Below are 23,038 nucleotides of genomic sequence, written 5' to 3'. Positions count from 1 at the left end.
GCTGCAGCTGAATATCATTAAAGTTTTTACAGATTAACACGTTTGTTTGCGACGATATGGTTTATCTGTTTTCTTCAAGCCATCTTGGGTATTTTCATAATAATAATGCATTAAAGGGATAGTTCATCCAAAATTGAAAATTCTTTCATTAATTACTCACCTTCAAGTTGTTTTAAACCCGTAAGACTTTCGTTCATCTTCGGAAAACAAATAAGAGCTTTCTGTCCCTCTGTTGACAGCTACGCAACTACCACTTTGACGCATCAAAATGTTTATAAAGAGATCGTAAAAATAATCCATATGAATTGATCGTGTAGTACACATTTTCTGAAGAGACTCAATCTCTTTATATGATGAATCGATTAAATTTAGTCTTTTATTCACATATAAACATTGATCATTGAATATAAACAGAAACTCAACCAAACCTGTTTGACCCGTGAGAACAAACCTCATTGGTTCTTGCAGAAGCTCAAACGTGCTGCGTAACATGAGAATGAATCTCACTGGTTCTGGCTCCTCAAGTGAACATGCTTGAGTTTCTGTTTAACACAACTGATGTGTGAGTTGATGAATGTTTAAATGTGAATAAATGCCTAAGTAATTCTGTTCATCATATAAAGCAATCCAGTCTCTTCAGAAATTTTGGACTAAACCACTAAATTCACATGGATTAGTTTTACGATGGTAGTTGTAGTGGTAGTGGTAGTTGCGTAGCTGTTTATGGAGGGACACAAAGCTCTCAGATTTCATCAAAAATTTTCATTTGTGTTCCAAAGATAAACAAAAGTCTTACGGGTTTGGAACGACAGGAGGGTGATCAATTAATGACAGAATTTTCCTTTTTTTGTGGTGCACTATACCTTTTAATATCCTTTTCCACTGGTTAGCACACGATACAATATACATCATTTTTGCCTCATTCTGTGATAAGAAGTCACATCAGATCACAGAAGGTTATTTCCAACACTCAACTGGTGTTATAAAGTGAGTTTGGAGCAAAACATGGTTTCAATCTTATAAATTGTCATGATTTGATGCTGTGCTAAGCTAACATGCTAGCTAGCCCTTATGTACCTTTTACTAGGAGTAATTATGTTTTATGACTAATTTTGAAAAGTAAAGAACAGTGAAATGATTGTTTTTTTTTTAAGGGAATTTGATACAAAGTCAAAATGAAGTGAGAAGTCTTGACCAAAGAAATTAGTTATTAAAACAGTGAATGGAAAGGCATTAGTAAATATAATAAAGACAAGAAAAGAACAATTAGAGCCATATTCCGGCCGGAGAGATGTGAATGGGGAAGTGTGGATAATAATAAGTATTATTCATCAAATTAAACAAAATAATCTATCAACAGTATAAAAGTGTGCACATTGAGAGAAATAAACAGCAGATGCTGCAATATTTCAGACACTTGTTAGCAAGTAGCCTACGGCTGATAATAAACACCACTTTAACTGTGTTATTTACTTCTTTAACTTGAGCAAACACTTTTAATACATTTAGTTAGCAAAACGAAACCATGCACGTTTTAGTGCCAGTGAATAGGAAATGATCCACCTGGCCGCATGCCACTGCTCCGCCATGTGTTGTGGTCTGCGTCTAGCACTGATGACATAAATTTGAGAGGGGTGTGGTCAGGCCCATTGTACACGCCCCATTCCCTTGACCCCACCCCCACTTCAAAAGAGTGTCATAAAGTGAAACGCAGGCTGCGTCCAAAATCACATACTCTCTTGAGTTATTTTGAATAAGTAATAACGTCATGACTGCTAAAAAAGTATGTTCTATATAGTATAAGTGTGTTTAGTATGAATGTAATCTGGACGTAATACATTCGCCATGTTGTCATTATCATGTGACCCACCAGTGACAGTTACGTCACTTCACTGTCATTCACAAATCCTTTCCCGTGGCCTCATGGGATAGTAAAGTGTCCATTGTATGCACACTTCAGAATCTTGCTGGAAATAGGTCAACAGGGTACTTTTAGCCTACTTTTTATGAGTACTATGAATTCGGCTTCTTTTGTCACATACTGTTTTTCACCTACTATTTAGTAGGGATTCAGATTATTTTATTGAATGCCATGTCAGCATTCAAAGCTATTTTCATGGAAAAAATTCATTTAGTAGGGAAGTACGCAATTTCAGATGGAGGCACTGTGTTCTTAATGCCATACTAGTGCACTGCATACAGAATCTCGCTGGAAGTAGAAGGCCATCCGGGTACTTTTTGCCTGCACTATGAGTACTGTGAATTCTGACATACTTAGTCACATACTGTTTTTAGTCTACTAAAGGGAAGTATGCTATTTCGGATGCAGCTGCTAAGAAAAGTGACGGAGAAAGGGAAAATGGTATTGCGAGCTCACACTTGACTGAAATGCAGAATAAAAGGAGCGCTGCAAATCAATTAGTAGTTATGGCCGTGGAAAATATGTGTAACAAAATCATTGCTGCTAAAAGTCTGTTGCAGAGATAGGGTCAATGTTCTTAAGCTTCTTTTTCAGCTGCCAATGATTTTTGCAATAAATCATATATCTTTAATTTTGCTCTATTTTATTTTTATTTTGCTATTTTTTAGTTTTGTTTGCAAAAAAAAAAAAATTCTCACTCTATACTTTATTTTCTTTGGCAGTTATTTATTTTTTCTCTCTCGATCATTTATTTTTCTTTTGCAATTAATTTTCTTTTTCTTTTTTTGCAATACTTTTATTGTGTTCCAAATATTTGTGGCGGGAATGTGACTCCACGTTGCACCAGCAGTTACGGGGTTAATATGGGGAGCACAGGAAGTGTCGTATGAGAAAATATACGTGCTGCGTAGGCTCTCGTGCCTGTTGATAATGTTCTGCGTTCGGCATTAAGGCTTCAACAAAGAAATAATTTGTTTGTCTATCTTAAGACATTACAGTGTATATTTCTTGACGTCGTTAGATTTATTAAGTAAGTAATATTTTTAAAAATAAAATAACTAGCTTAATAGACAACACATTGACCTGAATTATTGTCCCTGAATTTTTTATGAAATAGTGTCGTTGTTTTGCGTGTTTCTTTCTTTATTTTGTGTCTAAATATACTGCATCACAGGCACAGCTTCACATGAGTGTCAGGTTGCCCCTCCTCTGAGTTGCTGTAGTATAAAATCAAACTGCTGTCAGTGCGCCACTGAGACTGACTCACTCATACCACATTGCAGGTACGCAGTGAGAGGACAAGTGTTCATCAAACTATTTTCCCGGCGAAAAAAAAACCCAAATCTAAAGCAAAATGGTGAGTAGAACATTATTTTTTAATTGTTAGATGTACTGTGAAAGTCTCTTCGCCTGTAAGTACACATTTTGAACACGGATGCATTTAGCTTATATGCTCAAAATCGTAATTTCGCTTTTAACACGTGCGAACAAACCACTGTTTCCATCCAGCGAGTCGACGATGAATAAATCGCCACTTCCCGATAAATTTGCGATAAATATTACTTTGAAAAATGCAAGCTGACGCAGTAGGATAAGCCACTGGACATGGTATAGTATAGGCCTATAATATTGAGCGCGCAAACGAAACGCGGCCATGTTAACTTATATATGTTTCTGATGCGGATGCTGCTGTTTTGGAACACAGTAAGACAGTTTTAAGAGGGAATTATACCGAAACACTTTGACGACAGACTATGCTCAGGCATTTCAGAATAACCAAAGCTGCATTTTAGATGCTGTGCAACGAGGTCGGTCCGCTTGTTGGTAGGCTACAGTTAATTCCGGCTCATCGCACACGCACAGTCACGTGACATTTTTTGATGCGTATAGAGGAATTTATTGTTTTCATTGTAAGTTCATTCGCGCGGTTTCTTATCGCATAAAATATTCATCCGAGTCAGTTGAGGTTACAAGTTTTTTAATGCGCATTTTTAGAATTTATGAGAATCTGGGCGTTTCCATTCCGCGTTTTTTTAATGATAACGTTATTCAAAATGCGCATAAAACAGGTGGATGGAAACCTAGCGAACTAAGGATATGCATTTTATTAACTACGTATTTTAAATTTGAATAACACATTAGCAAAAATTAACAATACAAAGAATTAAAACTAAGTCTAATGCACTATATATGACTCTAACAGTCTCTTTAAAAATGACTACTAGCCTAAAATATAGGCTTAATGGTTAATTTGACTGTTTTATATGGCATATTATTTTTATAGCTAGATTTGACCATATTTTACCAGTACTTAATATATCCAGTACTATGGAAGCTTTATGCCTTAAGCTCTTTTGGGTGTGGTTATGGGTGTGTTTGTGATTTTACTGAACACTGTTGTGGCTCCCTGCCTCAGTATGTCCCATGATCCAGAAAAAAAGACACAAAGATATTAATGCTGGTTGAAAATATGCATAAGAGAAAGGAGCATCTTAATAAAATAAGCATCAGAAATAAAACTGCAGAATAATTGTTGAAGGTGAAATAATATTTTTTTAATATATATGACTAAGAGGGCATCATTCAGTAAGGTGATTCATAGTTTGTGAATCTCAAGCTTTGGGTAATTGTGTGAAATATTGTGTGCCAACAGTCGTTTGAATTAAACCCACATGCATAGCAAAATGGACTAGTGCCAACAAGCCTCCTGTTACAAGTGTGAGTCTCCAAGCCTGTTTTTACATGGAAAATATATTAGAGCCACGTGTGTAGGAGTTTGTTTATGCTGAATTCCAAGGACAAATGGTTCTTGCATTCTAAAAGTCCCAGTTACACTTCTGAGGAGGACATTGTGTTTGTCTTTTGGATGCCAGCTGAACCTTTAGAAACATTTCACAAGATTTCTTAGTGTTTGTTCTCTGAAATCTTAATATTTTGCCAGCTGTCTCTCTCAAGCATGGAAATGAGGTTTGCAATGTGAAAGTGCTAATTTATTTCTAATTAAAAAAAAAAGATCTTTACAAATCATGAGATGAGGTTGGTTGCCACCCAGTAAAGTTAACAATTAACAAACTTTAGTCGTCATATCTCACCTTACACTTTGTAACCATATGTCACTTATTTGCTCATTTTGCAATCATTATACAGAATAAGGTTGGAGCGGGGGTAAAGACCTATCAAATTCATTTAAATGAACAAGTGAATTTGTGCTTTTTGCTTACTTTAGGATAATCAATTCCTTATCGTCAACATGCAATTGACGAAGCATTTAGAAAGTAGCTATAATACTAAAACTAAATCCAGTAAATTTTGATGGTCGGATGAATCATGTACATTATTACATAGAAAGAAAAAAGATTTTCTTTAGAATATTTCATCAAAAATGAAATAACATGCTCAAAATGCAAAGTTCAGGCCATTACGTAAACAAATAGCCAAACAGCTATTAGGGCGTTGTTTATCAAACTCATATTAATATCTGTCGCTGTTATGGTCAATGCAATCAATCTCCAATGGTAAAAGTCAAGGATTTGGAAAAATAATGACCCAAACACATTGATGGCATATTTCTGTTGCAACTATTTTGAAAGGGGTTCTGATTTTTACATTACAACTTCCTGGTACTGAGAGAACAAGAAATATGAGACAACAGAATTTGCAGAAGTAAAATAATAATGCAGGAAGACAACTCATTGTGGGGTTCATGGGTTGGTGGTGAAGGGTTTTGGCTGGTTGGGGGGGCTAGCTATTGGAGAAAGATGACCTGTAACAACCCATATATAACTTCTAACCTGGCTGCCATGACCAAACTAGGCAGTCCCATGTGCCTGTGTAATGTACCATCCCACTGACTCACCAATAGGCAGAAAGGGACGAAGGGGTAAAAATAGTTAGTGCCCCAACCCCAGGAGATTGAATTCAGAGGAAGAGTCATGCCGACTGAGGAGAATCAGAGTCTGGATATTTCTTCTCAGGCTGATGTAGGCCATCTCTCTGGAGCGCAGGCACAGATTTAGGTGCTGAATCATTACAGAGCACTTTTACTGCAACCATGTGACTCGTTGCACCGACCGGTGTCTTAACATTTGAATGCTTAATAATGGCAACACTGACATTTATGCCTTTGGCAGACATCACTTTGAAATGCCTGGTAATTTATTATTATTATTATTTTTTTGATGAATAGAAAGTTCAAAATAAAATAATTTTTTTGTAACAAATGTATTTATGGCCACTAAAAAAAAATACTGACACCCAACATTTGAACAGTAGTAGTTTCAGCACATTTCGCTGTCTCATAAATTTATTGTAACATGGCCACAGAAAACCAGAACAAAACTTTATATTAAAAAAAATAAAAAAATCTCTTTCAACCTCCCTTTATAGCACACATACTAAAATTCCACATTAGGGTGCAGCTTGCTCTGTTGTCTGATATAAACCTGTTGGGGCTGATGGCGACACGTCAAGCCTAGTTCTTCAGACTTGCTTGGGTGTGTGAGAGGAGCGAGGAAATGTTTGTGGAAGGCGTTTTATGTGTATGTGCGAAGAGAAAATAACGGCTATGAGGGTTAGTAGGCCTGTCTGCTATTAGTGCCGTAAATGTCACATCGTAAATGGTTCCCAGGTCGAGTCTTTCAGGAAACTCCCTTTCCAAACACGCATAGGTGTTTAACATGCCATGATACGAATTCAAGGCTGGCTTAGACTTTATCTCAGGATTGTCATCTAGATAAGCACAAACCAATGGCTGACGACAAACGTGTTTGGGGGCTTTGAGTGATCCAGCCAGTACTTTTTGTCCTGTCCTGTCAGCTGCAGATGTCAGTCATCTGTGATTGACATTGTGTAATAAGCCTACCTCCCACCATTAAGAGCCCTTTTTGTTTGCTTCTGCCCCCTGGTGGGCAAAACAAAAGTCTGAAAGGCAGCAAGTCAGCAACATGTCTTTTTTTTTTATTTACAGTTTGTGCTATTGTTAAATGCAATCAATATATTTTACATGCTCTTTTCTGGTCAATGTGTGTCCAATAAAGATGCATGTATGTTCAGTAAATAGACTGATTTTCATGTTGGGTTTGGAAATTATTGATTTCATATTGACCGCCAAATGTCCCATGAATGTTGTTAGTTGAATTTAGGAGTAACACTACAGAAAGTACTGTCACCTAATATGTTATGTTTGCAATGCCATACAGCACTACTTGGTTACTAATAATCTGTTTCCTCTCCACAGCGTGAGTGTATCTCTGTCCACGTTGGCCAAGCTGGCGTCCAGATGGGTAACACCTGCTGGGAGCTGTACTGTCTGGAACACGGTATCCAGCCCGATGGCCAGATGCCCGACCACAAACCAGTGGGTTGTCATGATGACTCGTTCACCACCTTTTTCAGTGATACTGGATCTGGCAAATACGTACCTCGTGCCATCTTTGTAGACCTTGAGCCGACAGTCATTGGTAAATATCATCATGGTGTTACATTTTAGGCAACAAGCCTTAAGAGGTCATGCATTTGTAAATACATTAAAATCATTGCGGCACTTTGCATTTATAATAGAAAGAAAAAGGGACGGCACACTGTTAAAATGCAATGTTTCAACCATTTTAATCTTCATCGGGCAGTGAAAAACGTTGCATTTATAAGCAACTGGACAAAAGACCGTGTTCAATTAGTAATTAGGCTACATTTATTATAAACAATTATTTTGCAAATTGATTGCGTATTAATAAACCAGATAATTGTTTTCAGAGGCATAGGGGGCAAGATCCTTTTTTAAATATAATTAGTATACGGTTATATTCATATTTTGAAATAAAAAATATATTTACAAATTTTAATTTTAGTGTTAGTTTAAGATTTAGTAATTTGATAACCGAGCAGAACGGTCTGTTGAATTGAAAATGTATAGATTTTATAATTTAAATTAATATATAAAAATAATTTGTATTAAATCATTTAAATTAAATGTAACTTATTAGTAAATAATATATTTCATAATATATTATTATAATTAATGAAATCTAAATTATTATAATAATATAACCATGAGCAAATCTGGTATGCATCACTGATAATTAAATGTTATTTTGTTTCCAGAGGTATAGGGGTCAGGATTAGTGCTATTTCAGTATTTATATGCTATTATTGTCACTTTCAGGTTGTATATAAACGCATTACGAAGATGAATCACAAATCAAGTCTTCACTAGATAATCCATGAGGCAAACACAGAACTAATATACAGGGAACAAGAAAGGGAACAAACAGCTGAACAGAATAACTAATCAAATGAGTAGGCATAGAAACTGATAACGAAACTGACAGGCAGGGAGAAAACAAAGCCAGAAAACGGTCAAACTGAACATAACTGTGACAGTCCCAACGAGGACAGGAGAGGTGAGAGGTGAAACCAGGGTGGTGCCGATGGTGGGACGGACCACGGAGAAACCCGGAGCAGGAGCTGGTGGCACCCCAGCATCCAGCCAGGGTGAAACCCCACGCGGTGTCGGAGGGAGGAGCCATGGCTGGGATTTCCTTGACGTGGCCATGGGGACAACTGATGGTGGTAGAGCCTTAGGTGCAGGGGGACCCAAGCGACCCCTAAGGCTTAAGCAGAGGGGCTGACGAAAGGCGGTGGTCAGAGGAATTAGGTGATTCCAGAAGAGAGGCGGGAGAGGGAGGCCGGGTGGGACCAGCGCAGATGAAGGTAGGCATTCAAAGTCGGGCAGTATCAGTGGGGCCCAAACCCATGACTCGCCCTCGGTGGCTGTGTAGGCGCAAATTCATCCCCTCGAACTGCACTATAACCTCTCATGGAAGCACACGATGAAGCCGGCTCGCACAGCTGGTCAGACGTGTACTCGGGCTCAGTCGCTCCTTGCGCTGGCTCTCCGTCTACGGTTGGGCTCCGGCGTCGTGTCCATCTCACGGGGTAGTGTCAGGCTGGGCTCTGAGTCGGGAGTGGGCCTGGTGGTGTCCTCCTCAGGACCGATCGTGAACTCCGATTCATTGTTCACCAGCACCCACTCCGCATAGGCGGAGAAGTCCTCACAGGGACCGTTCGCTGGCAGGTGTGCCTTCGTCTGCTCGCTCAGGCTGGTGTGGAAGCAAACACTGAGTGAGTCATCCAAATAGTGCACAAGGCATGCCAGATCTAAAAAGTCCTGGGTATAATCCTCCAGCGACCGGTCCATCTGCTCCAGGCATAACAGTCTTACTGCCAGCAGATCCATGGGGAAAAATGACACGCAAAAACACCACAACAAAATATTGTCTTGGTCCGGTCTTGTCACGTTTGGGTTGTATATAAACACACAACGAAGATGAATCACAAATCAAGTCTTTACTAGATAATCCATAAGACAAACACAGAGGAAGGCAGGAACATAGCACAACACGTATACACTGACGAGACCGGACAACTCACAAATTAATCAAGAGAACTTGTATACAGGGAGCAACAAAGGGACCTAATTAGACAACAGTTGAACAGAATATCTAATGAAATGAGTAACCATAGAAACTAATAATGAAACTGACAGGCAGGGAGAAAGCATAGACAGAAAAACACTCAAAACTGTGACAATTCTAGTATTCATTAATAATAATTATCTTTTGGTTTTTATTTTAATTTTAATGTTAAAGTACTTTTAAAGTACTTTGTAATAGTTTTAGTTGTAGGTAACAACACTGTCCAGGATTTGGTGATTTGTTTGCACTAACTTTGTACGGCACTGGTATGATATTCTTCCAGATGAGGTCCGCACAGGCACCTATCGCCAGCTGTTTCATCCTGAGCAGCTCATCTCAGGCAAAGAAGATGCAGCGAATAACTATGCCCGTGGCCACTACACCATTGGCAAGGAGATCATTGACTCAGTGCTGGACCGCATACGCAAACTGGTAATGTTAAAAAATTGTGTTACATGTACTTACCAACGAGATCAAAATAACAGAGACTAAAATGAAAGTTCTGTCCCCTCTTCCACACAGGCCGACCAATGCACAGGGTTACAAGGTTTCCTGGTCTTCCACAGTTTTGGTGGAGGCACAGGCTCGGGTTTCACCTCCCTTCTGATGGAGCGTCTCTCAGTTGACTTTGGAAAGAAGTCCAAGCTTGAGTTTGCCATTTACCCAGCTCCCCAGGTGTCTACGGCTGTGGTGGAGCCATACAACTCCATCCTGACCACCCATACCACACTCGAGCACTCCGACTGTGCCTTCATGGTGGACAACGAAGCCATCTATGATATCTGCAGGAGGAACCTGGATATCGAGCGCCCGTCCTACACCAACCTCAACCGGCTTATCAGTCAGATTGTTTCCTCCATCACCGCCTCGCTCCGCTTCGACGGTGCCTTGAACGTCGATTTAACAGAGTTTCAGACCAACTTGGTGCCCTACCCTCGCATCCACTTCCCGCTTGCCACATACGCTCCGGTAATCTCCGCCGAGAAGGCCTACCACGAGCAGCTCTCTGTGGCTGAGATCACCAACTCGTGTTTCGAGCCCTGCAACCAGATGGTGAAGTGTGATCCACGACATGGAAAATACATGGCCTGTTGTTTGCTGTACAGGGGAGACGTGGTTCCAAAAGACGTCAACGTGGCCATTGCTGCCATCAAGACCAAGAGAAGCATCCAGTTTGTGGACTGGTGTCCCACTGGCTTCAAGGTGGGCATCAACTACCAGCCCCCAACTGTGGTTCCTGGTGGAGATCTAGCCAAAGTGCAAAGAGCGGTGTGCATGCTTAGCAACACCACTGCCATTGCTGAGGCTTGGGCTCGTCTTGACCACAAATTTGATCTGATGTATGCCAAGAGGGCCTTTGTGCACTGGTATGTGGGTGAGGGAATGGAAGAAGGAGAGTTTTCTGAGGCCAGAGAAGACATGGCAGCTCTGGAGAAGGACTACGAAGAAGTGGGCCTTGATTCATTCGAGGAAGATGAGGAGGGTGAAGAGTACTAAAATGGAAAATTGTTGTTATTTTTCTACCAGAAAAATCTAATAAAATAAAGCTTAACTTATGTTGTTGTGGTGGTTCTTTTAATAATTGTTACATTTTCAAGTAGTAAAGTACATGCAATTCCTTCCAATAAAGACAAGATTTTGATTAATAATACTTATTATGATATACTAATAACTTATTATGATCTAAATCTTCTGTAAGATATTAGATATCAACACTGTTTAATGCTAATAATTATATTTAATAATTGCCCAATTAAACTGGTGTAAATGTAATCCATGCAAAATGTTTCCCTATGGAAAGAGCATTAATATGGGAAATACTAATAATTCAAAATTATATTTAGATAAATGCTTTTATATCTAGACTTAGTCACTTTTTGTAGAGCAACACACATTTATACTTTAATAATACATATGTGCATTATAAACAATAAAATCTTATTTTATAATGATATTAACATGATATTAATTTTGTATATGTATTACCTCAATTTAAATGTGGTATTGGACTGTACATCGTGCTTAACCGTCTTCTGGAATGTTCCAGCATTGTATTTTTTGAATTGCATAACGGAACAATAACAACACACATAAAGAGGGTCATTGTGTATTCAATTTCTTTATTACATTCATAATATCATCAAAGGAATCAACAGGGAAAAAATAAAACAAAATATTTTTTATATATATATACGGAATTACTTCAATAAATTCCACAAAAAAATGCATACAACAATTCTACACATCTGCTTTGCTTTCTTATTTCTTGGATCTTTTAGGGCCGCAATATAATGCTTTAGTTCAATTTTAAATAATATAATAGGTTTATTATTAGCTTATTTCTGTTTGTGTATATTGTACTTTCCATACATAAGACAATCAACAATCAAAAAAAGTTTTGCTCCAAACTTTATATAAAAGAAATCTATCTTTACCAGATAGTCGAATCTTTAATTTTGAGTTTAAATATGACATATTCAATAAAAATACAAAACAATTGTGTAAATACACATTCAAAGAATAAATGTTTTATGGACTCTAGTTTATGCCAGCATTGTATGGGTTAACCCTGCAGCCGTAATTTACGTCACGGTTACGTTTTCTTAGTACACGGAAGAAAAGAAACCGGAGAAATCAGAGGACTCAGGAGGAGGAGGACAAGTGGAGCGTCTCTTTAAGGTAAACAGAGTCTCACTTTAATCCTTCGATTAGATCTATACTGGATGGCTCGATATCAGCTTCAAGTAACTAGCTAAGAACCTAATCTAAATCTGAATATTATAGGTCTCGCTCGCTCAATACACTGCCTGTGAAACACAAACCAGATATTCTTGAAGAGTCATGCCACGTTTACTGCGGATCTCGACCGATGTGTAGAACATGAATCAGAATTATACATCATGTAGTGATGTATTAACGTTACGAATTATGAATTCACTCTAAATTAAACGTGTCTTTTCCCAGCAACTGTCTATCAAGTCGCATCAACAGCGCACGTCATAAAGAAAAGATAAAAAGCCGATCAGAAACCTCTGTTCTACCCGTGAATAATTTATTTCAGTGGAAAATTGGACACTGGCAGTGGCTTATGTGAACAGGCAATATTCAATTGACTTTTGATCAGTTGGGCTAAATTGTCTTGCTTTTAAAATAAATAATATTTTATTTATAGGATTTAGTGCCTTTTCTTATGTTGCTTTACAGAAATCAAGAAAAGAGGATATCAAAAATGATATAATAATACTCCTATAATTTATAATTTACTGGCCATTTTCATTTTTGGTTGAACTAACCCTTTATGTAACCCCAGTTACAGATGTGTGGATATTGATAATTTTCATACAGTTGTTGAATATAAATATAAATAATGCAGAGTATTTATTATAACATATGCTGTAATTACAACAGATTTTGTTATGAACACATATTTCATGTATTTGCAGTAGATCAAAACAACAATGCTGCAAAACATTGAAACGTACTGTGAACATATGCACTCTAGATGAACTTTATATAGCCTTCAGTGTCAGTCCTACACATTGCTCCATTTTGAATATGGAATAGAATAAAGCACAGAACAGATTAATATGGAATAAAGTACATTCTGAAAAGAATATGAATGTAAGATAGCCTAGGAATCTAGACGTACCCTAGCGGCAGCAAATTTTATTTTGCAGCCTGTGTCATCTAGCAACTTTCCGTTGGCTTTCGAGCTGGAAAAACCAAACTCTAGTCAGGCCAATCACATCGTGTATAGAGTCGGTGGGCGGGCTTAACATAATGACGGCAGAGTTGCGACGGTTCCACATGAATTCCTTGCTACTTGAAAACAAAGAAGATGCTGGTGCTGCTGGCGAACAGCGGCCTTTCGAATCGGCTTTGGCCGCGACTCAGGAAGACTAAGCTTTGAGTTAAGCTTTCTTTGAAAAGTAAACAAAGAACGGCACTGATGTCCGTCGCTCTGACCACGTCACCTTCTTCGTTGCTCTGGTTGGTTTTAGCGCTATCCTATTGGGTGCAGAGGGAATTTGAAAGACAACCGTTTATCCCGCCCCTCTGATTGAGCCCTGCCAATGGTCTGTTCCCAGACCCAACATCTTGATGTGGGTCTGGCTTGTCAGGCTAAATGTAAGAAGTAATCAAGTCATGATCTCTTTCAGTGCCTCTCCTCCATCTATGGTTGGTCTTAAGCAATGCTCCAAAGAACATGGGACAAGCTTTGTGTATCTGCTCAAGCAGGGTCATCACAATTGACAACAAGAGATACTACTTCATTCAGAAACTAGAAGAAGGGTAAGGCTAAAATGCTTGAAAACGTACTGGAATTGTGTAAGTCCAACAAAGTCTCCAAAATATGGTCCATCTTTGATACTTATGCATGATAATTTTCATCAAAGTGTGCTCAGCAAATTCTCCGCTCCTTCTAGAGGTTTCAGCTATGTTGACCTGGTAGAGGGTGCACAAGATGGACGCTTCTATGCTCTGAAGCGAATCCTTTGCCATGACCGCGAGGCCCGTAAGGAGGCTCAGACCGAGGTGGAGATGCACCGGCTCTTCAACCACTCCAACATCCTCAGCCTGACCTCACACACCTTCATGGATCGCGGCGGGAAGTGTGAGGCCTGGCTGTTGCTCCCGTACATCAGTGTAAGTGGTCAGTCTGTGTTCTGCTTTCCGATCCAGTGAGTTCTAAGATGTGCAGTGTTTCACTTGGTGAATTGTTCCCTTGCAGAAGGGAAGTCTGTGGTCCGTTCTTGAGAAGCTGCGGGATAAGGGGAGCTCTATGACTGAGAGTCGCATCTTGCACATCCTGCATGGCATCTGTGAAGGGCTCAAAGCAATTCATGACAAAGGCTATGCACACAGGTACTGAGTTCAATTCATTCATCCTAAACCCAAATTTATTAAATGAATCCCCGCTTTCACAGACGAGGCTTAAGCCTAGTCCCAGACTAAATTGCATGTTTGAGCTGTTTTAACTGAAAGCAACTTGCACTGATATCTCTTAAAATATGTCACTGCCATTGTTTTGTCTCAAGATTCACACCAATAATGATTTTTTATCGAAGGCACGTTAATAAAAGCTACTTAAATGTCCTAATTGAACTAAGGCTTAATTTAAGCCTTGTTTGTGAAACCGGGCCTATATGTTTAGTTTTGCCTTGGTTCTGCATTGAAGATGGAACATGTGAAGAGATAGTTCACCCAAAAATGAAAATTCTGTCATCATTTACTCACCCTCAAGTGATTCCAAACCTGTATGAATTTCTTTATTCTGCTGAACACAAAAGAGGATAATTTGAAGAATGTCGATAACCAAACAGTTGATAGGCCCCAATGACTTCCATAGTTGTGGTTTTTTTTTTTTTTTTTGTGTGTGCATGAAAGTCAATGGGGCTTATCAATTGTTCAACTGTTACCCATATTCTTCAAAATATCTTCTTTTCATTTTGGGGTGAACTAACCCTTTAATTACATTAATAAACATGGACTAACAATGAGCAATTCTTCTACAGCATTTAATAAAGTTTTGTAATATCAGTTTCAACATTTACTAATAGATAGTTACTTAATTCACCATGAACAGCATTCATGATAAAAGAGGGCCATGCTTAATAAATAAAGAAATTTATTAATAATAATAAATAAATAAATAAACATTTCCACTAAGTAATATTCTCATAATAAGCCACTGCCAGTGTCCAATTTCCCACTAAAACAAATTATTTATAGTATATAATAGAGTTTTATCCTTAAATGCTGCTTATAATTTTTCTATATTTCTTTAATGTTTTTTAACTTTAAATTTTTTTGGGGGGGGGGTTGTCATGTGCTTTTGTCATTTTTATTCTTTTTTTAATATTTCTATTTAGCTTTATTTGTATAATATGTTTAGCTTCAGTCATCTTAGCACTTCAACTATTTATTTCAGTTAGTTACCAAGGCAACACATTTTTTTATCTAATATAATTTTTTTATTTCAGCTGTATTTAAAAAATAAAATTATTTTTAGTCAGCGAGAACACTGCTGATTCAATCTGATTTTATTGCTGAAATTATACATTTGGCATTCTATTAATATTTTATGTAGTATTATGAATCGGTTTTAGACTTAATAAGCACATTGTAAAATCAGCTTGAAACACAATATCCTGCCTGAGTAAATCCCTGATGAAAAGATAGAGTATCCAGCATCCAACTTAGACTGATAATGTCAAATAAAAATAGATGAAGATAAATGAAAGTCCCACTTATATGAATCCTAGGCAGACTTTCAATAATAGTTACACCAAAAGAGATATTATTTATAGATATTATATGTATTAGTAGACAACAAAAGCTGACCTGATGCTTAACTGCTGACAAAAATCATCTTGAGGAATATACTGTTTTTAGTCTGAAATATTTGGCTGTTTTTTCCTGTTCTTATTATTTCTCTAACATGAGTTTTATTTCTGAAAACAGAGATTTGAAACCCACCAACGTTTTACTGGATGACAACGATCAGCCTTTTTTAATGGACTTGGGCTCCATGAACAAGGCCAGGATTGAAGTTCGAGGTTCACGTGAAGCCATGACCATCCAGGTTAGAGCTGAAACATCAAGCAGCACTTAATCTAGAGTTACCAGTAGCTATGTCTATCCAAACTTGTGCGCAAAATTGGAATATTGCACAAAATATTTGCAAATAGATCGATGTTTCCATCCCATGTGTTCAAGAGAACAAAATTTTCACTTCCTGGGAAATTGTTGTAAAATATCTGTCATAAAAATGGAAGTTTCTGCAAACGTGCAGACGAAACGCAATAAACGGCATCATGTTATATTGCGTTCAGATTCCGGGTGTTTGAGAACGCAATCATGTGAGACACTTCTGGGAGGAAATTAAACCAAATCATTCTGATGACAGACTTTCCCTGCTTCCCAATGTGCATACTAACCATCCTAAATAGTATGTGAGACTAATAAGTGTGTCCCAAAGCATAGTATGTTGAAAAGAGTATGCCAAAAGTCCCTGGATGGTCTACTTTGTCCGGATCCGTACTCCCTCTTAACGGCTAATATTGCCCATAACCCATTGAGCATTGGAGGATGATTCGGTTCAGACCTACTAACACCAATAAGAAGTGTTTAAAAAAAAAAAGACAAACATGGCTGATGTGTGCGACCGACAGTTAAGTAGAGAGGTTTAGATAAAGGGTTTGAGTGAATAATAATCAACATTTAACCTGATAAAACATTATTTAATGTTATCTGTTATATCTCAGTTGCAATAGCAATGTGAACTTTTCTAAACATCCGTTTTCCACTTTATCAATTTAACTTTTAAATGCATCTTTATACAAAAATATGAGGTGAGTTCTCCGCATGAAAGACCCACGACTGGCAGATCAACGCGCTAATGTTTTTCTCTTCAATTCGGTAGGAAATTAAATGTGGAGGATGTTAACTGTGGCAAGATGATTGACAGGCCAGTTTACGACAACAGGATGCATGTAACTATGCGACAGCGCATCCATTAAAAACTCAATTTTATGACATGATAATATGTCCAAAGCTTGTCTACTTTTCTGCTACACGCTCACAAAAAAGTACATACTTTTAGGGCATAGTATAAGTAGGCTCAGGCATTTTAGAATGATCACGCATTTGAGACGCTGCAAAATAATTTTTTTTTTGTTGCGCATGAAGGAATTTATTTGTAAATGTGTTTCCGTTATAGTTTATGCAAATGTTGTCTTATAGGGTAAAAAAATTTATCCTCAATTGAGTGCATACGTATTTTTATGTGCATCTTTGCACTTCCATCCAGTATTTGTCTTTTTGCGATATCACAGAAAGCACATAAAAATAGGTAGATTGAAACATAGCTAGAAAAACAAAACATTAAATCAATCCTCTTTTGTTTATGCGTTCCCTTTCAGGATTGGGCTGCTCAGAGGTGCACCATCTCATACAGAGCACCGGAGCTCTTTAATGTGGAGAGTCACTGTATCATTGATGAGAGAACTGATATTTGGGTAATTCTCTTTTTTATGTGTGTAATAGTTTATTTGCAGCTGTTCTTTCACAAAAAACATGACTGTGTCTGCATAGGTCTAATGTTTGTAAACTTCATCCTTCATCTTTTCACCTGTGCTCTCTCTGATCAGCATGATGTTATGTCTATGTCAGTCTGTTATGTCTGCTGTCATGATGTTATGTCTATGTCAGTCTGTTATGTCTGCTGCAGGTATCATTTGTTTTTTTTTTTCTGCATGTAGTCTCTAGGTTGTGTGCTGTACTGTATGATGATGCTGGAGGGACCGTATGACTTGATATTTCAGAAGGGTGACAGCGTGGCTCTCGCCGTCCAGAATCCAGTCTCCATTCCCCAGCCTTGCAGGTGAGCTTGAGATTATTCAGTGCTATTATTCTGTAAAATTCAACCGCTTTTTTATGGAAGAGTCAGCTCGTTGCAATGCCAGATCAAATATTTTGTGGATGTTCGTCAAACAAATGTAATATATATTGCAATATTGCATTTTGTAATATTATATTTTAAATAATATTATAAAATAATATTTTAAACTCATTTTCCCACATTGTGTAACTTAAATGTGGCATATAAATTTTTTAAATAATATTATAGTATTACATTTTCAACTAATTTTCAAAAATATTTTATATTTTAAATATTATTGTTATATTATATTTTAAACTAAGTTTTCCTCATTAACAAAATGATATGTAATAAATTGTGTAACTTAATTATCTTAACTTTAATTTTAAAATTAAAATTTGTTTTATTTCAAATATAAATAAAATATATATATAATAATCCGCATTTCAGTCACATAATTTGTGTGTAAAATGTGTTAAGGGAAAATTTAATATTCTAATATATTTTTTAAACAAATCGTCCCTCAAAAATGTACACAAATTTAAATGCAGAATGTTGTTTAAACAATATTATTTTTAAAGAAATAGACTAATATTATATTTTAAACGTATATTTCCACATTTAAATATTTTAGACAAAAATTTTATAACTTACTTAAACGTGGAATATTATATTTAAAATAATATTATATTATTTTTTTAATATAATAAAATACATTATAATATTAATATTAATTTATATTTTAAACAAAGTTTCCCATCCTGTTTTCTTTTTAATTTTAAATGTAGAATGTTATATTTTAAATACAATTATAAATATGTCTTTTAAACTAATTTTCCAACTTTACAAAAGTTTACACACAAAAAAAAATGTGGACGTTTTGGAAAATATGTTTAAAATGATGTACACTCACAAGGGATTATGAAGACTAAGCTGTTTCAAACAGGGTGTCCGCGGGTCCTTAAAAAGTCTTAAATTAGATTTTAAAAATTTAAGGCCATAAAAGTCTTATTTTTTACTTATGAAAGGTCTTAAATTTTCGATGGCAATTTGACTTAGACATATCTAAATGTTTTCCAAATTAAAACTATCTAATTGACCCTTCGCAAAGACCCGGCCCGCTTAGTTACTGTCGCTATGTCCGACAAGCTACGCCACTCTCACGCACACACCATGTTCTCACACACTGAAAAATACATCGCGGATCAGAGAGGAGACTGACAATATGCTGACAGACAGGACAGAACACCAGGTTACTTTTCGGTTACTTTTGATATTAAACATATTAAAAAAAGTCTCACCTTTCAAATTTGGTCATTTTTAAAAAGAAATGTAAACAATAAATACCGTTTTGTGGCTCTTTAATGTGTCGTGACAGATCGCTGTAGAGCCTCAGTTAAAGCTGCTCGGGAACCGATCATCTCTTCCTTCTAGTTCATTTATAGCATCAAATAAACATGAATGAATATAAGAAGGAATGTTCTTTTAACCGCGGAAAGGCGTCAGTATATTCAGTTTTTCAAGTTCAAATCCTCCCATGTTAATCTACTAACTCTCCTGACTGCTTTGTCGGACAAAATGGCGGATGGCGAAGTATGATTGCTCAGATCACCTGTCAATCAAGCTCCCTGCGATGGGTCAATTAGCGTACTTTTTTTATTTATTATTCGTTCTTTGTGGATTTGCTCGTTCACGTGACATTTCGCGTCACATTCGCGCCAGCATTACGCCTGTCTCCTGCACGCGAAACAGCAGGAGAGGAGAAGAAAGCTGGTTAATTTCAGTTCAATTGTAAGTTCATTCTTTATGTGCGTAACTTAGTGGTGTGTGATGTGTATTGTCTATTTTGATATTGAAATCATTGTTTTACTTTAACGTTAACTATGTACGAGGGCGCACTGCGAGCTGACATCGCATTTGTCTTTCATGCTTGCTCTCACTGTGTGATGTGTCAGTGCAGTTATAGGTATGTTCCCTAATAGATGTATAAGGTTTTTGTATTTTATATATCATATGTTGTTATCATACAGTATTACATCAGCAAGAGGGCTGTTTTCCCGTGCACAATAGCAAATATAATATTTATTTTATATAACAGTTAAATTAACATTGTGAGTTACATTTTATAAACAATATTGTCAATATTGTTTGTTTTCCCTTTATTTCGCTGACGAGAATTTTTAAAATGAAACCGTAGCAGAGTCTCAATGCAAAAGACAGAGATGATTTCTTGACTGAAATCCGCGTTTTGAACGAATCATTTTAACGATTCAATGAACCATCACTTGAACTTCCTGAATGAATCAGCCGTTTGAACAAATCGGTTGATGCAATATAACGTAGCCAATATTGAATAAATACATTTTCGTCAGGTTAGATACTGATAATTAATCACTTAAACCCCTTTATCTAAACCTTTCTACACAACCGCCGGACTCGCGCGTGCGTCCTCCATGTCTCAACTTTTCACTCGTCCATATATGGGTGAAAATGCCCCTTCAAACTCAATTGAAGGTTGCAAATATTGCCCTTTAATAGATAATGTTAATTTCTTTCACTGCTGTGAACTGACCACTGCATAGAATATGAAAAATATGAATATCTTCGTGAGTCAGCTGTCAACAACAGGCCTAAACCAGCCATGGTACCAGTACACAAACACAATCAGTAAAATATCATCTAATTATCAACAACAAAACTTTGAAAATATTGAGACATATTTTTGTCAATATTGCGCACCCCTAATGTAAGGTATTCATTTTGATATCTTCAGGTCTTAAAAAGGTCTTAAAAAGCCTTAAATTTGACTTTAAAAAGTGTGCAGATACCCTGTTCAAATCATATTACCAGTTGAATACCAGTCGAATTAATTTCAGAAAAGAGCTTGTTAAAGTTTTCTCATATTTTAACATATTTTAGCTCCTTCCTGCAGCCGGTTACCATGTCTCTATCTTTGACAGTTATTCTCAAGGCCTTCAAACCCTTCTCAGCTCCACTATGGTGACCAATCCTCAGGAAAGGCCCGTAATCAGCTGGGTGCTCGACCAGGTCCAGAACCTTCGGGACTCAGACGGTACAGATGTAGATACCAACAGAGTATGATGCATCCACTGAGATATCATGCCTGTTTTCTAGTGGACTCTGGACTTTTTGGACTATGCACTCTCTCTTTCGGACAAAAATCACAAGCCTTGCAAACATTTGCTCTCTCTTACCTCAGTGAGTTCAGCATGTCATGGTTACTCACGCATCTTTGTTGGTGAATCTCATATTTCACCTGAAATTCTATATTGAGCAATGAAATTATCTGATGATATCAGAGTTAAATATGAGCTGGGCATGTTCCTGGAGAGGGCAAAAAGTCTGTTCACTACAATGGCAGCGTTATCACAGGCACCTGTTACAGCACCAAACTGGTTGTTTTCAGATTGTAATTTGGCTTCTGTGTCTTTTCTAAGCTTGGAACCAAAAATTATTTATGAGGGTTTTATAGAGTGCGGCGGGGATGACATCCAAACCCTCAAGATTGAGGTTCCCTCAAGATATTCCTATGGGGGGGGGGGGATACATGTTCGGAAGCCCACCCACACTGACAATTGATTGGTTGACTTACTGAAACAGGCCAATCAGGATGCTCTCTGTCTTAGATGCGCTTCATGAGGCACACACGCACACACACACAAAAAAACTGCGCTGACTTTTTTTGACCAATGCATTACACCGGCACAAAGCAATTTAAGCAAAACAAAACATAACTTGATGATACTTGGACATTTCGCTCTACAACGTAAATTACACACACCCATATCGAAAACATGAATTTTAAAGCTATGTTTATAAAAAAAAAAAAACAGGAACTAGATAAGAACATTTGGGGTGTGAGTGTATGCGGTTTACTTTGTAGAACAAAATGTCCAAGTAGGCTATTGTTTAAATATATCTCATAAATTGAAAACCCCTTTATAAAAACCCTTAGGAAAATGTCGAGGGCGAATGAATCTTCCGGGTTTTGATGTCATCCTTGCCGCCACTTAATTGATATTTTAGCTGTTCAGAATGTAAGTGACATTAGTTATTTAAACAACAGTTCTCCTGGTAACATGCAAGGTTTTTAAGAGCAGAGATTTAGGTACTTTGTGTTGTGAAGGTTCAAAGATAAAACTGACATTGGTCTTCATTTGTGAGACACCACCAGAACGGATTTCTGTCTAAATCATTTGTAAAAATATTCTTATGTATGTTGTAGCATAAAAAAACCCACTTTTCTGCTCATGTTTAATGAGTGAGTCTGGGGGAAAAAAAGTAAGTTATTAAGTTTTAACTCAGTTGGTTATAGCGCTCGGCTTTTATAAGCAAGTGAAAGTGCTGTTCTGTATAAGACTCTGAGACGATGCACAACAAACGGTCATGCCTGTGAATATTTAATACTAGTTCACATTACATTGCAAGAATGATGTGTTCACTTTTCTCTTTTTAAGTGGTATAAATGACTGCATAAATACGAGTTGGTTTTGATTTAGCAAGAAGTTCCTTTCATTGCTTACAGTATTAGGGTGTTATTTAAAGGAACCATGTAAAAAACAGGTTTTAATGCTTTTTAATTCAGCAAGAAATCCACATGGCTAAAGATAATTCTGCATTCAGTCATTTGTTTATGTCTGATGAGGCTTGGCTAGTGTGGATGAATCTTGCCGAATAATTTCCAGGTCATATTTGATCTGCAATATCAACAGAAAGAAATCGGTATATATTTTGCATTAAATGGAATAAAATGAAGCCTGTTTTTAGGACCTTTTTTTGGGGGGCATGTTCACATGATGTCATGAATCAGATGCTGTTTAATAATTCAGGAATAAATGTATTGAAGCATTCCATTTACTATAATTGTAGTTGGAATTTTATCTGTGAACAAGGACCTAAATATGTTTGGTTTTTTTGTTTTGTTTTTTTTTCCAGAAAAATTACCTTGATATTCAGATTCACTGCAGATTGCTTTGATCATTTTGACTAGAATGTTGTTAGGTTTTAAAGGAACATTATTAACTTGCACTTGCAATTCTGTCCAGGTTTGTTTCTGTTGAGGAATACTTAATTATGCAAGCCTCTTATTTTATAGGATATAAGACTGGATACATGTCTCTTGGCATTCATTGACGTCATTTGTTCCCTTTTGTTGTGTTTTTATTTTTATTTTTATTTTTTTATATAAATGGTGAATAAAGTGTGACTTAAACAGCGACAGATGGAATTGGTTTGTTTTTC

The 23,038-nt window shown here is 37.0% G+C and overlaps 2 protein-coding genes across 4 annotated transcripts in view; both read left to right on the top strand.

Moving 5' to 3' along the window:
- Positions 1-23,015, top strand: part of stk16 (serine/threonine kinase 16) — a 230,927-nt gene extending 207,912 nt beyond the window's left edge. Inside the window, exons 2-9 of one of the 2 annotated variants that reach the window (XM_077205395.1) lie at positions 12,041-12,072; positions 13,554-13,686; positions 13,821-14,040; positions 14,126-14,259; positions 15,859-15,979; positions 17,319-17,414; positions 17,658-17,779; positions 20,737-23,015. In XM_077205395.1, the coding sequence (XP_077061510.1) occupies positions 13,601-13,686; positions 13,821-14,040; positions 14,126-14,259; positions 15,859-15,979; positions 17,319-17,414; positions 17,658-17,779; positions 20,737-20,878 (921 nt within the window). In that variant the 5' untranslated portion in view covers positions 12,041-12,072; positions 13,554-13,600 and the 3' untranslated portion in view covers positions 20,879-23,015. Of the gene's footprint in view, positions 1-11,977; positions 12,073-13,553; positions 13,687-13,820; positions 14,041-14,125; positions 14,260-15,858; positions 15,980-17,318; positions 17,415-17,657; positions 17,780-20,736 lie in introns of those variants that run through there. The other variant, XM_077205394.1, reaches the window with a different exon arrangement.
- tuba8l2 (tubulin, alpha 8 like 2) lies at positions 2,776-10,949 on the top strand. Of its 2 annotated transcripts, none has more exons than XM_077205383.1 (5): positions 2,776-2,951; positions 3,205-3,278; positions 7,158-7,380; positions 9,677-9,825; positions 9,916-10,949. In XM_077205383.1, the coding sequence occupies exons 2-5, from the start codon at positions 3,276-3,278 to the stop codon at positions 10,888-10,890; spliced, it is 1,350 nt and encodes a 449-aa protein (XP_077061498.1). In that variant the 5' UTR covers positions 2,776-2,951; positions 3,205-3,275; the 3' UTR covers positions 10,891-10,949. The 2 variants fall into 2 exon arrangements, with proteins under 2 accessions (XP_077061498.1, XP_077061497.1); XM_077205382.1 differs by having other exon boundaries at positions 2,794-2,951; positions 3,096-3,278.
- Positions 23,016-23,038: the final 23 nt, after the last annotated feature.

Source organism: Siphateles boraxobius, unplaced genomic scaffold (assembly GCF_051911475.1).
Source record: "Siphateles boraxobius isolate OS27281-9 unplaced genomic scaffold, OSU_SipBor_1 53, whole genome shotgun sequence".
In the NCBI taxonomy this organism is placed as follows: Eukaryota; Metazoa; Chordata; class Actinopteri; order Cypriniformes; family Leuciscidae; genus Siphateles; species Siphateles boraxobius.
Note: the sequence above shows the minus strand (reverse complement) of the source record. Positions and strands in the feature narration are given on the sequence as shown.

Coding starts and splice junctions, on each gene's coding strand:
- tuba8l2 (XM_077205383.1), top strand. Junction 7,381..9,676: donor CCTTGAGCCGACAGTCATTG/GTAAATATCATC, acceptor ATATTCTTCCAG/ATGAGGTCCGCACAGGCACC. Junction 9,826..9,915: donor TGGACCGCATACGCAAACTG/GTAATGTTAAAA, acceptor TCTTCCACACAG/GCCGACCAATGCACAGGGTT.